Raw genomic sequence first — 14,799 nt, forward strand, 5'->3', positions numbered from 1 at the left:
CGTCGATAGCTTTTAAGTGTCCCCCTTCTGATTGATTCGCCGTGACCGTAGATAAGGAACGTTACTACACGATAGTTCCGCGTATCGAGACTATGCAAATATTATAACTACACGTACATACACACGCCAGATACACATTGAGAATCGAAGGACGTGCCTTGCTGGTATATGATCGATCGGGAACGATCTCTGCACCAACAGCGAACTGGCCTATATTGGTCACCGACGATTTCTCGCTTTGCTTCGTAACTCTTCTGAAAGTATTTCAACCATAAGCTTACTGTACGATTAAACCGAAGAAGAACAGACGTTTTCAACATCGGAGCACAGCGTCGGCCTACGGTGACGGGAGAATAAACCTCTTTTAAATTGTTGCACTTCGAAGGTATCAGGGATTTTATATGCGATAAGATTGGATATTTCGTTGAGAAATCAGTGGACAAATTTCACCCCGTATCGAAGACGAAGGGAGGCAGACAAGTCTCTGTGATTAGCAGAGAAATTTTTAGAGATCGAAAGTAGGGTCCTAGCGACCCACAAAAGCAGCAACCATTGAGTCCGACGAGTCAACGGTGATCATGGGTGCCCAGGAGGAGGACGCCAAGTCCAGCACCATAGGCGGTGTGTTACCAGTGGTAGAAGTCCAATCCTTGATGGAGAAGGCTAAATTCTACACGTCCCTCTGCCTGGGCACCACAGCCATTCTCGCCGTTTTCGCATTCCTCTTTCTAATCCCTTTCGTCGTCGAGCCAGCGATTTCGACGATTTTGTCGGATTTCTCTCCTCACGCCGTGGCCTGCGTTGTCACCGATCACGTTTACGCCGAGGGACTGAAAAACTGCTCTTGGGCAAGCTGTAGAGAAGGTAATGTCACCGAATTTGTTACTACAATTTGTCTGTTCTTTACAGATTGTTCTGTTAGATTCATCCACGTGTTAATTTTTTATCGGGATTTTCTTTGGTCTCCGAGTTTATTCATCTAAGAATCGATCAGCTCCATCAGTCACATAAAAATTGTAACCATACTGACGATCATTTTTTGGCTATACCTTCTTATTAATTTTATATATCGTTGGATGAAAGCTACATCTGTATTTATGCATTCTGCTACAATATTTATTTCAATTTGTATTATAAAGGGAATTTTAATAAGCAATGTACATTAATTCATCGCATTTCTCAAACTGTTGTTCTATGGAGTTAGTCGATTTGTGCAATGAACGGCTAATATATGATATATTATAATAATTCATTTCTAATTCTAGAAACGAAGATTTAAATTATTTAAATTAAGTTTCGTAGCTCACAGTTTAGACTCAGTCTCTAATACAATTATTAGTAGAAATTATTATTAGAAACCTTTATAAATATTTGTTTCTAAAACCAAATAATACAACAAAAAGTTCATTTATTCGTGATACGTTCAAACCATGCATATTGGATTATTCTTCTTTTGAATTGATTTGTTCTGGTGACAAACAACATTTGCTTTTTGTTTTAGTCGACTTAGAGTTATTTTAACAAATGTTGAGAGATAGTTTGGGATTGCAGGTTGCACCAGTGCTGCGCTCCGTTGCCACCAGATCAGAGTCAACTACACGAGGCTGACGTTCGAGGAATTTATGGCGAAACCGCTCGGTTCTATTCCATGGGATGTCTCGGACACGAAATTCTTCGTGAACACGGAAGGATGCGGTTACCCACCCAGGGTGAACTGTTCCAGCTTCGCCAAGAAATACGGACACTCGAACATAGGGAAAATATTCCCCTGCTATTACAGCAGAACACACCCCGAGACTGTCGTCGCGAGGTATAATTATATTTTTCTCCGTTATTCGTAGAAAGCAACGCGGAAACACGAAACGTCTCATATCTGACGCATATTGCGAATCGTGGAGAACGAATCGTTACAGGTCCCTGGAGATTCAGATCTTTATATGTTTCTATCTCTTTTTATCAAACTTTATCGAAGACCATACTTTTGAAACTTTTGCGGCGGCGTCGTCGCGACTCGTGACATACTTTGTTTGCTAGCTGTTTTCGCTGTTTCCCGTTGCAAGGTATAATTACAACTTCATATATTGATCTGCACACGGACACTGAAACGTATAAATACATAAAGAGTTTCACACGCAAGTCTCTATAGCGCTTGTCTAGCGTTTGGTATAAGCTAGTACTTGAAGGCTAAACACGCAAGAAATGCAATAATTAAGAATGGTTCAATCAAAATTCTGCATAGTTCTGTTCTTTTTCTTTTTGTTCAACTCTAAATTTGTTTTTTCTAAATTCCGGTTTTTGAAGCTCTGGAGTCCGGTTGATTGTATGAAACGTCTATACGAAACAGCTGTTCGTTAGAGGACTCTGAAGTGATTATTAGTGGGGAGACCTTGGACCACGTGTTACTTCATTTAAAGACAGAAAATCGATTTGCGGCATCTAGCAGACACCTTTAAGTATAAGAAGCTTCTCATTTGCTAATGAAGGACTTTAAAGCGATTCTTTGTGACGAGTCCTTGGAACACACGTCACTTCATTTAAAGACAGAAAATCGATCCCCGTATCTAGCAGATACCTCTATCTATAATATATATTCCATAGATAAGTGTTACTCCTTTGACACTGTCGAACATTTGTTAATCTTTTCAAGGAGAGACCATTTTAAAAAGTAAACGTACATGTGTGTAATAATGTCTTCGGTCCCATGAAAATTGTCAATAAATATTTCGAAATAAATTTTCCGATCGGAAAAGTAAAATTACTTTAAATTTTTCTATATCTCAATGAGAATAACACGCACCTGATGAGATTAAAAAATGTTCTACGGTAACAACACTCGACATTTATATATAATACGTTGAAACAATATTATAATATGATTTCGTGTACTTCCAGATATTCCTGGGATGAGAATTTAAGGCATCTGGTGCTGGCATTGGTGGTGCCCATAGTTCTTTTCGCAGTATCTCTCTGCGTATTGTGCTATTGGTACTGTCCACCTATGGGCAAGAGTTGCGGAGGACCAGGCCGTAACCTCATTGACAAATACGCCAGGAAGGAAGAGTAAGTAACGTGTATGTATGCAGTGCCCAGTGTGGCTAGAAGAACCTATACCTCCTTATGACTCCAACGTTGCTTCGAGGAATTCAAATATTTCTTAATAAAACGTAATTCTGTCTGTTTGTTTATTATCACAAACCGTTGACTTATGTAACGTTCGACATCAAGCTTACCACTACTTTTGCAACAAGGATTAATATAATAAAGGTCATTGAAAATTAAATTTAGAAACTCCTTTGTTTTCCACAAATTTTAGATAGATTTGAGTTCTGTTTATTTGTAACTCAGAAAATAAAAAAAAAATACACCTCATCTCGTCTAATGACGCGTCATGCAATTGGTATCCCGTATGAATTATTATTCTACAATGATTCAGTAGATAGAGAATTTTGTACGTCTATCGAATTCTACTTTAATATAGAATTAGATTTTAGAAAATTTTGCAGAATATAATTAAAATTGCAACAATGATTTGAGATTTCTGTACCTGGTGTATAAATCAAAGATGATATCGCCAAACTTTTTCATTTGGAAACCTGAGTATAATTCCTCGAAGCACTACACAGCAACGAAGTTCGCTATGGTGACTCTTCCGTGCTTTCTATCATAAGTTTTCTGTTACATTCCTACAGCATCCTCGGAGAGGACGAGTTTGAGGAGGACGAGGAAGAATACTGACTGCTACCAAGGGCTCACCCCCCAGCGCGGGAGTGACGCCGAAGGAATTATTGAAAGTCTCCAGCGTACTTTACGTTCTACATTTAAGCGATCGTTCAGAGGCTATAGCAGCGTTAGGGAAACTTCGGCAGCGGAGAAAGATGCAATTCGTTCGTAACTTCAACGCGTCCGATTTATTACGAATCACGCTACTTCTACCGCATACAATATCGAATCCATTGGTACCTACAACGAGCTTAATCGCTTTCTCAAATAGAAATTGGTAATGCAACACTGTCTCCGCACTTTTTAAAAATCGCTCGCGATCTAGCTCGAATTTTTACCTAATTTTTACCTAACGTTTCTACGTAAAATTGCAATAAATCAAGGCCGACGTCGTGTCCTTGTCGTCGACAACGCTTACGCGATAATTGCTAATGAATTACAAATACAAACTGCGATTATGATCTGTTGAAAGCGCTTGACCAGTATGCAGATCACGCGGATCGCGCGTCGTGAAAATTCTATCTGTATTTTCCAAAATGTTCGCCCGTACAAATTAACCAGATGTCTGCGATATTTTTACACCGCACGCCGTGAAACCAAAACGAAACAGATAACCTCGTCTAAATCATTTCGACGCTGCGCGACGTTTTCAATTATCGCGCGCGGGATTTTTTATACGGACGCAATAAACATTATATGATCGTGAATTTACAAGGTAAAGTAGGCCGGCGGTCGTTAAGCGGAGAGCTCAGTCTCGATCATCTACCAGTATTCCGAAACGAGGTTCGGGAGTACGACAACAAGGTGCGCCTTCCTAAAACGTGATAAATATAAGCGTAAGGAACAATTAATCGTCAAATGGCACGTTTTACCGCGGATATTCGTTTGTAATAGGATAAGTGATGTGCTCGTGTTATGTATTTGTAAATCGTGTTTACTCAGGCTCGGGTAAAAGACACCTTCGGCTGGTAAATAAGAAGCAATTTAAAAAGAGAATCGAACCATCGCGACTATTCTCCATCCTCGGGAAATATTGTTCGACGTATATTCGTGTGAAAATTGTAATCCAGTCATTGGTTGAAATACGCGGGATATTGATAAAATATTTTTATCGACCTGTGCTTTGCATATATTTCTGTTAAGTTCTTGCAAATATTTTAGTTTGAAAATATGTTATAGATCGTATGGATGTAACATGACGTGAAAGCTTTGGTATGCAAGCTCATCAATTATTCTAATTTTTTAAGAGCATTTTATTAAATACCTTTTAAAGTTGAAGTAACTGAAATAAATACAAAATTGTTACGAAGTGTTAAACGTGGATCTAAGTTGTGTTCAAAGCTCTCACACCATGCTGTGTATAAAGTATTGATTATACAAAAAAAAAAGAGACATGGCACCATTTTTATACAAAATTTTTCTGTCTTTATTTCTCACAACTATCTTGGCAGTAAATCGAATTTCGATACAAAAACGTGCAAAAATTGAGCTTTATAAAAATATTTTCGGTCAAATCTCAAATGATTGAATAAAGCAGCCGTGAGATGCATCGAATGGTGTTTCCTGATGACTGGAAGTGAATTTTTTGGAAGCATTTATTATTTAACGAATCGTTTTCAACCGAGATCTGCGCATGCATGTGCTCTGTCAATGACAAATCGACTGTGAAGAATGTCGAGGGAAGCAGGGCGAGCTTGATAATTGCGAAAACGACATTCGTCGAACATTCCAAGAATAACGAACAAATAATCAAATTCCTGTGAAGGCTCGTATCACTTGAACATAGATTATAGTCTGTTCTCGCGTTCATAATTAATTCGCGAAAATCGAAATCTCATGGGAAAACATAACCATGGAATTGTATCCAAGTGAAAATCGTAGGTACTTCGATGTGATCGCAAAAATATGTAGATCAAACCCTATTTAGATCTAAAACCTATTTTCGCAACGATTTTTAGGACGATTAAGTGGCGTGCAATTTTGAATTTACGCGAACGAAACGCGAGAACCGGCGAATGAGTGACGCGATCGACTTCTAGGATCTGTCTTCGCACCAAAAAGTGAAAAACTCGTAAGATAAGTTTAGACAGTAAGTTAAGTCTGTGAATATTAATCGATCGATCGAGGGGTTAATCGACCAAGATCGATAAAAAGATTATTACAAATTTTTTACGCGGGCGCCAGTCGCGTCGTGGTTCTAGTTAGATATATATAAATATATATTCGCGTAATGCGCAGATGCACAGAATACACGCGTCGCGCGTAGTAATATATTTACAGCTGTAGACATCAGTTTTTTCAGTTCAATTTTCAAAGGGACGAGCGATCTGCATTCCATAAGCTGCGAAACAACGTTATCCTAGATAGAATTTCTGGCCCACTGAACAGCAATAATTAATTGCAAATTTCTCTTACTGCACTTTGGCTCTTGAGAATCTAAATATATACCTCTCGATATGAAATGATTTTCCTATCTTGGTCGTTTTGTAAAATATGGTCATCAGAGCTGAATTCGGCATACAAAAATAACTTTAAAAGATTATGTGATTGGTACAATTTATTACTATCTGCAGGAGTAACTCCAACTGTGATTTGAATTTTTCTGTCAATTCTATTAACTAAACTTTTGAAACAAGTACATGTCTATAAAAAGTTATAAAGTTCATACATTTATGTGCCAGAATTATTCGTTAGATGAACTAAACAACAAGTGTCAAGTTTAAGCACTAATTTCCTGTGATTGAATATAAATTCAAATTAAACCCATATTTTATGAAACACTGTAACTACCATAAATATCTATGCAAAAGTACCTTATAAAAATTTAGTACCATCAAGTTGGCTAACAACGTCAAAATGTTCAGAAAAGCTGCCGATACCTCGGTTAAAGAGTAGTTATTACCACGATGTTGCTTAGATTTACTCGTTATGATATTACATTGACATTTGAAATATATCTCTGTCGTCATTTTGGCCAACTTTTGGTGACCCTTTTCAAAAACAAATACACAGAAATTTTACAAAATAACATACAAAAATCCTAGGATTTTTGTACATTCCAGAAGAACGCCATCAATAAATTCAACACAAAGTCAACAGACATATATTTCAGAATTCAATACCAATTATTATCCGTGCCGAATTTGTCCTGAGAATCAAACAATACGTAAAATAACTTCCTATTTTTCAAACGGATGAGAACAAACCAAGAAAGATTTCTAGTAAACGATTAATTATCATCCCTTAATTTGTATACGTACAAACTTGTCTGTGAATAAATTCTCACGTATCAAGAATTTCAACGAATCACGAGAATCGCATAGTTGTTTCGAAGCGTACGGAACTTAAGTCGCGACCCTGTACATCTAGAATGGTTGTGAATCCTTACTCGGCCTTACTGTAGGTTCAATCAAGTTGGCGTAATTCCTCTCGCAGCGAGAAGCGAATGCCAACGGAGCCTGCGTTCTGGCACTCATTCCCCACTCGATGCTTGCTAATCGATTTCCGTTACCGCCGCGCCAGCGATCGATGGATCGATCAGCCACGCCCTTCAATTACCGTCGAAACATCGCAAGCGAATAATTCTCTTGTGCTTTTGTCACGTGAAAACTATTGCTCAAGACGCTCGGCTCACGGGACGAGGTACAGCGATGAGCAAATGTGAATACAATTTATGAATCTTTCATAAAATGGTAATATATTACGGATAGAAAGTAATTCTGTGCTTTCGTATTCAATCACTCGTAATTCTAATTTAACTAGAAATATTTACTCGTCGTATTATAGTGTCAAACTTTTATGTCTTCAATCTGATCTCTATTACAATGGCTGAGATATCAAGTTGAAACTTAGGTTATAAGGTCGAGAACTTGGAAGGTTGGTACCATAGCGTGATAAAATGACGAGTAAATATTTTTACTTAAACTAGAGTTATAAATGATTACATATAAAGGCGCAGAATTAATTTTTACGCCTAATAGATTGATATTAGAACACTCTATTTGAATCAGTTGAATTGTATGTGAATGTAAATGTTACCTTCTTTCTGATGAGACTGGTTAAACAAAATTAATTTCACTTCTTTCGAAATTTAATTGTATCAATTATCAAACATTCATGATTCTCTTATGCACAGCAAGACAGAGGTCAAGATATAAACACTCGACATTCGAGATTTGGTAACGACGAAAATTTTCAATTAAGGGATGCGGAGCCTAAAGAGGGAGGTAATATTTTTCCTCTCTTACCACCAGCCAGCAAAGTAAATATGCTCATCGCTGTACGAATCGAATAATCGACACGAGACGAAGAAGACGTAGGGACGTTTATCGAACGGGATTCGAGACATCATGTAGCCGCTAGCGTAATTTAAGCCGAAGTTCGGCCAGCGATCTCACGTGAAAATAACGGCGTTAAATCCGTGGAACGATTCGCTGTCGCATTTAGATCGTCGAAGGTGAGCGGACAAAGTAATGAAATCTAGTCTTCGATCGAAGTGGTCGTCTCTAGATCGCCCGTAACACTTCGACATAAATTGTATTTAGACACTGGTCGTTGTGCTTGGTCAATGTACACACGAGCGTCGAGGATCGTTAAGCTCGCGGAGCGTCACGTTGACAATCTCGTTAATCCTTTCGGAGCTCGTACTGCATGCAAGCACTTCCATATCTCTCATATCAGATCGGGTTTAGTGCCAATTCGTTAGTCGATTAGATCCTCGCGAGCGATCACGGCGTTAAAACGTATTTAGGATCGTCGATCGTGGGAGAAGACGTCGATGCAATTAGATAGACGATACGAAATTCTAGAGGAATGAAAAACGTAACACACCGAAGACGCGACGATCGAACGAGTCGTTTCACCAAACGGAAGCGCCAAAAACGTGATAAAACCGTTCGGTGAATGAACGATGAAGAATTAGAAAGAGAATCGCGTACGTTTTGCAGATTAGAAAGCGGCGATGAACGTAAAAATCTATTTCTATCGATACTTATGTATAAATACGCTCTATCGCATGTTACTTGATTATTCTAACGGTACCTGCACCTAATATAATTAAGCTCTGCTATACCAATTCCCTTTCTATTTCTGTTCCGTCCTTTTCTCTTTCAGCCCCCCGTTTCTCAGCAACTGCCTCTAGTTGTCCCCTTTCTTCTATCTAACGCCTTCTCATTCTCTCTCCTATAAATACTCAAACAAAAAGAAAAAAAAGAAAAGTGAAAGACACTGTTCGAGAAAGCTTCCCAATTCTTTATCTACGAATTTTAAACTTCACCCACGGGAACGTTTGTCCATCGCTTCGGGCGTACCATTAAGTCTTGAATACTGTACATAATAATATATTATATATTAAAGTACTCGTTCTGCGATACTAACGGACAATTGTAAATAAAAGATTATACGGTTTCGTTTGAAATATATAGAAACACGTTTTCTGTTAAGTACGATCGATCATTTCCCTTGCAATCTTCCTTGTCGATTTTTTTTTTTAAGACGAGGCTTAATATAATCTCTCAGCTCAAACAAATGATTTGTACATTTCTTAAAAGAAGACCACTTTTAATTGTACAAGAATTTTGTAAACTTTTACTTTACACAATTAATTGTGACTATTAGAAACGTTGGCTATCGTTTAAATTTCAAAATGACTATCAAACATTCTTCAACCTGTGTTGATCTATTGCTACTTCTCAATCCTCTTAACATAAATATTTATTTTATTATATCAATTTCAGATTTATTGCATTGAAGGAAGCTCAAAACTTTACTTCATATGCTTGCAAAGACTATACAATTCCTCATCTCCAAAAAAATTTGACTAAAGCCAGCAATGTAACGAGCTTCTATTTTTGTTTCATCGCCAAGCACGAATTTTTAAATTAAATTCTACATGCAATAAGGGAAGAAAGTTCGCAAATTTTATATAAACTTCCAGTGAATAATGTTTCAACGAACGCATAACATTTCACTCGATTTACAATTCTAGACTCGACTGCATGCTTGTGTTTCGTGCACTCGTTTCCTAAATTCCGTCTGTGTAATATAATAGCAATTATCGAAAAAGCTTTTAATCCCTGCAGGTGCGCAACAATCGACCTTCAACAGGCTTTCGAAAATACTGCGTTACGATAATGCAGTTTCGAATAAACGAGAAACTCCTCTGCTATGACATGGTCACTTGAAAGTTAAATTTCTCATTGAAATAGGATCCACAGGCAATTTTTCATTATAAAAAACATTTTAACCGACTTTACGCAGAGAAATACGCAATAACACAAATAAATTACTTAACGCAGATCTCGTCCTAAGCATCGTTAAAATGTTTAAAGATACTAAAGAAACGCTCTGACGGATATTTGCGTCAAAAGATTATATTAATAGAATTTTCCCCGAATAGGATAGTTGAAAAAAACGTCTTTGAAAAATTTTGATACGTATTCACACAATTGAATCGTGACCGTGCGAGTGGACGAATTTTCGATTGTTTTAAACTTCATGTTTCCGCCAGAAACTGGCGACTAATGTCAAGTGGAAACTATAACGCAATATGCACAGAATGATGAAATGCCACGGTCGCAACTGTGTCAGACCCGTACACATTATTAGCGACTCCTGCAGAACTCCTGTGCACGTTGTATGCATTTCATAATGGTGCATGTACAGAGGCGTTACCATAATTTCTGAGCATGAACCTCGTTAGCTCTCCTTTCGAAGGGGAAGCATCGTTATAAATACAGAGAATATTTCATGGGAGGAAGTTCTCAATTTACTTTGGTTACATTCTATGTAAAATCCATCACTTCTAAAGAAAGCTTAAATGCAATCTGTCTAGAAACTCTTGGAAACAAATGTAGGTAGTTCAATGAATACTGATAAGGTGGTACGCGATGGAGACAAAAGTAATTTAAAACATTGAATTGAGGGCAACTTTCGGAAGCTATATAATGTAGCTACGAAATGCTACGGGCTGCAGAAACGATTTGGTACGTGTCAGCAATAACGACTTGCAGAATAGAACCATGCTTGGTGGAACAAGAAGGGTGGTGAAATGGAAAAATAATTTGGAAAATGTACAAATAAATGGCAGTTTTTAAGCTTCTTAAATCACCAAATATACAGTGACATTGATCAAGATCAAGCAAATTCTCGAAAGACCTAACAGGAAAGGGTAAGAGCACGTCGATATAATAGTTTTAAAAGCATTTAGGCTTTACAATTGATTTACTTCATCTTAAAAGTTCTCAGGCTTCAAATAGATCATAGAGCTTTCACTGAACTAACTTACACGCTTATTTAATTCTAAGATCAGGTCTGCCGAGTTTCACATACCTATGTACGTGCAAATGCAAAATAAAAAATTTGTTAAAGTTTACCAGCCCATACTTGCATAACAAAATATTCAGTCACGTAACGTCTGTTGTCTGCTGATCCCTTAATCGAATAAGGGATGCGCGTAAATAATACACAAGCTACGCGAAGGTTTTATTCGTCATCAATTATTCAAATGAAATGCTGCTCATTTCTGGCAGCTGGATCCAACATAGAAATTACCGATTCGGTTGGCTCCCCATAAGAGCCACGGGCACTCCAGGGCGCAAGCTCGGCATGGGGGAGCTTGCGAGCCATACACTCGACGACCAGACCTGTTTTCAAACAGTCGTCGGGATTGCGTGGGTGCTTCGCGGTCGTTCGGCACTTCTAATCGGGGAGGTTTCGTTCTCCTCGATGTCAACGTACCACGAAAAGATGTGACAAGGAGAAACATGGATGGAAATGAAGCCATGAGCGCGTTGCATCTATTCTGACCGCTTGTTGTTGTGTTGAACAGTTTGAAACTCGAGTTTTGGGTGAAACGAGGATCTATCGATATATATCGGGAGCGTGATACCGGCTTGGCAGTCTCATTTGAGCGAACGTGGTGAATATTCGTAAAGAATGATAGTTTGAACCTGAGAATTGAGTTAATTGAATATTTTTGGTGGACACCAAATAAATTACTGTGTCGAGTTTGATCATCGATAATTAGTGAGGATATAATCTGACTGTTAATGTTTACTTTTGGTATTGCACTTTCATTTTAACTTTGATTCTATTTTATATAAAATCAGAACCAAATACTGTGTCGAGCTCTATCATTAACAAATCAGAGGCAATTCATTCCTTTTAGAAGCTAAAATTCAGTTATTGTTTCCTATCAGTGGTTCATTCATTTCAAGTGATTGTATCGTGAATCGTTGAACTATACTCAAGATAAAAAGCAACAATGCGACGTCGATTTATCTTCAAGATACAACGGAGTTTGACCGACTTCTTTAAATAAGAAAAAGTGATATTCAAACGGCGACTGTCCTCGATCGAAGATAGCAGAGACATTTAGCAGAGTTGTGGGTAGTCCTGAAGGTAAAAGACGTTGATCCTATCACGAACACGTTTCGTACTACTTGTAAGTGTTTGCGTAGCGTTCTCTGGGAAACATGTCACGGCACAATGAAGTTTCTTCAGTTCCTAGATCCGCTAAACTGAAATTTACTCATTTCCGTAACACCTGCGCGACTTTACCTCTCGTAGACCACGAACACTTGTTCGAACTTTATCAATCGATCTTTCGATGGACCACTGAATGAAGTGAGTAACTTTCGCCCGAAGAAATTTCTTGTAATAGGAACAAAATGCATACGAAACGTTTCTTTTATTTGATTATACAAAAGTTCATATAAATGATTGATGTATAGATAAATGAAACTCTCACCAATCAAGTTTGTAAAAATAATTGCGTTCGTTTAAAATTGTTTCTTTCAATATCTCGAAAATAAATTAGCCTGTTCACACATAAGTCTAGAACAACAATTAGTAGGATAGAATTGCCAGGGAAGAAATATTTCATTACAAAAACAAGATACTCTACTTTAATTACAAACAGAACAAAAACTGTTTAAGGAGAGACACTATTTTCTAGGCTTAACAGTAGCACGTAACACCTAATTATCTAGAAAGCCCAGTTCCCATGAACTTGACGCACCTTCGGTACTTCCACGCTACAACTATCGAGTTAAGTAAGAAATACAATTTCGTGCAACCATAGTTAGTATATCGTAGAACACTTACGCTATTATAGTTCCTTCAAGGTGTCATCGACGAATTTTCTACGTAGAAATACTTTTCAAGTCTGAGTTAAACACCGATGCATCGTGAGTGGGCTCAAGAAACCTCTTAACGTTTAGAAGCGCGTGAAAGTTTCCCCAAATCGATAAGTATTATTCTCGAACGGCCGTTAAGTGATCGTCCCTTACGCTGTAATGGGATTACGAGTATCTAATTGCACGTCATCCGATGGAGTACGCCTGTTTACACAGGCGCTGCTCCTAATGAAGTTAAAACCCGGTAATTGCCATAAGTGCATTAAGGCTGACACGTGGATAGCGCGGAAAGATAAAAAAAAAAGTCGATGAAGCAAATGTAGGAAGGTGGCTAGGAAAAACGGACTGAAACCGTCGACGTGGTAGAGGGGGCATGGACAGAATGATCGATAGCCATCGAAAATCAACATGTACCGCTGAGTGGCCAGATTTTTAATCTAGATAAAATTTACTTTGTTTTGGTAAGAATAAAACTTCGTTCATTAAACGATCCTGTCTGTGGATCGTCTTTGGTAATCATTTAAAAACAAATAATTAAACTAGTTTTGGAGAAAACAGGCTGAGATGTAGTATAAAAGAGAAAAAAATTATACAAGAAGCTAATTTTGTTATTTAAAAAAAATGTATACAGATGTAGATTAAATGTGTGTTTCTCCAACTGAAGTTTTAAAATAGCCGTCATTAAATACTGAATAATTTCTCAAGAATGCGAATCACTTAAATATTTTTCCATCTTTAATAGTCAAGTCTCAGGTACCCTGTACTTTTAATCAGTACTCTTATTAATCATATCAATGACTATGTCTGCTAACTTTCACTCTGACCCAATTATTTCTTCACTAGAAAAACAATTACAAAGTTGCCCCAACTTCCATCGCAAAGTATCAAACTATGCCTTCAGAATGAGATACCTTGTACACGTTACTCGTAGTCAGTCGATGATCGATGAATATAAGTATCAGTCTTTCTACCTGTTCCAAAGAATAAAAGTATCGATCGATCGTGTTCCTAGGGTGACGTTTGAACCTTTCGTTCACCCTAGCTGAGCTCTCTAAACTATCAATAAATACTCCCTCTTTGGACTAACTATTAGAAATAGTCGCCTACACTACGAGTTTCTAATGACATTTACTCGTCCAAGTAACTCGTTGATGTCTTCCTTTCCGCGAAAATGAATCAATAACTTCGTAGATTGTCTGCCCTTTACCAGGCTCGGGATTCATAGGAACGGTGACTCACATCTTGAGAAAAGTCGAGGGTCACACGATATGAGCTTCAGACGAAGGACTGTACGCAAAGGGAGCTAGTAGATGCCTAGAAGAGTTGCTTCTAACGATGTCACTCAATCGATACTAAGTTCCCCACTTCTACTTCTGTATGTTTCTACTTCTGGGTAGGAGCCACTCGACGCACAGTTCTTTACAGATTCGAGCTGATTTGACACGTGTCTCGTAGCATCTAGTATAATAATCACTCTTCACCTTGATTAAAAAAGATTCTTAAATACTACGTTATATCTGGAAACCTCCAATTTTTAAAATTTCCTTTTAATATCTCTCAATTTTTCATAATTTTCCCTCCTTGTGTAACGTTGAAAATACTTTTGTTATAAATCAAAATTCTTTTACGAAAAGAGTTATAATTTAAAATCAATTACGTAATCAGAGTTTGATCTTCATCGCGTGTCATGCTTCATGCTTCATGTAAAATCTTATATAACTGGAAAATCGATGTTTCAGACGACCTTTCGCAGTCAAAACTCCGTCGAACGTTTTGTTCTGTTTTAAATTTCAATTTCATACGCGAAAACGATCGATTCGTTAAGAGGCTTTCTTAATGAAAAGCAAATAATTTCCCCTCTGACTACGCCCACGTCGTAACAGAGAATTTTCGTGGCACGTGGAACCCTGGAATCAATGTTAACGCAAAGGTTTGCTCGCGA

The 14,799-nt window shown here is 37.8% G+C and overlaps 2 protein-coding genes across 3 annotated transcripts in view; one reads left to right on the plus strand and one right to left on the minus strand.

Moving 5' to 3' along the window:
• Positions 1 to 14,799, minus strand: part of LOC128877974 (cilia- and flagella-associated protein 298) — a 100,789-nt gene that overhangs the window by 61,617 nt on the left and 24,373 nt on the right. The window lies entirely within an intron of this gene.
• On the plus strand, positions 116 to 9,161 carry LOC128877986 (protein tipE). 2 transcript variants are annotated; one of them, XM_054125736.1, is made up of 4 exons: positions 116 to 864; positions 1,552 to 1,810; positions 2,893 to 3,071; positions 3,690 to 9,161. In XM_054125736.1, exons 1-3 carry the CDS (start codon positions 579 to 581, stop codon positions 3,062 to 3,064), a joined length of 717 nt encoding a protein of 238 aa, XP_053981711.1. In that variant the 5' UTR covers positions 116 to 578; the 3' UTR covers positions 3,065 to 3,071; positions 3,690 to 9,161. The 2 variants fall into 2 exon arrangements, with proteins under 2 accessions (XP_053981711.1, XP_053981702.1); XM_054125727.1 differs by having other exon boundaries at positions 2,893 to 3,060.

This window comes from Hylaeus volcanicus, chromosome 1 (assembly GCF_026283585.1).
Source record: "Hylaeus volcanicus isolate JK05 chromosome 1, UHH_iyHylVolc1.0_haploid, whole genome shotgun sequence".
Lineage (NCBI taxonomy): Eukaryota > Metazoa > Arthropoda > Insecta > Hymenoptera > Colletidae > Hylaeus > Hylaeus volcanicus.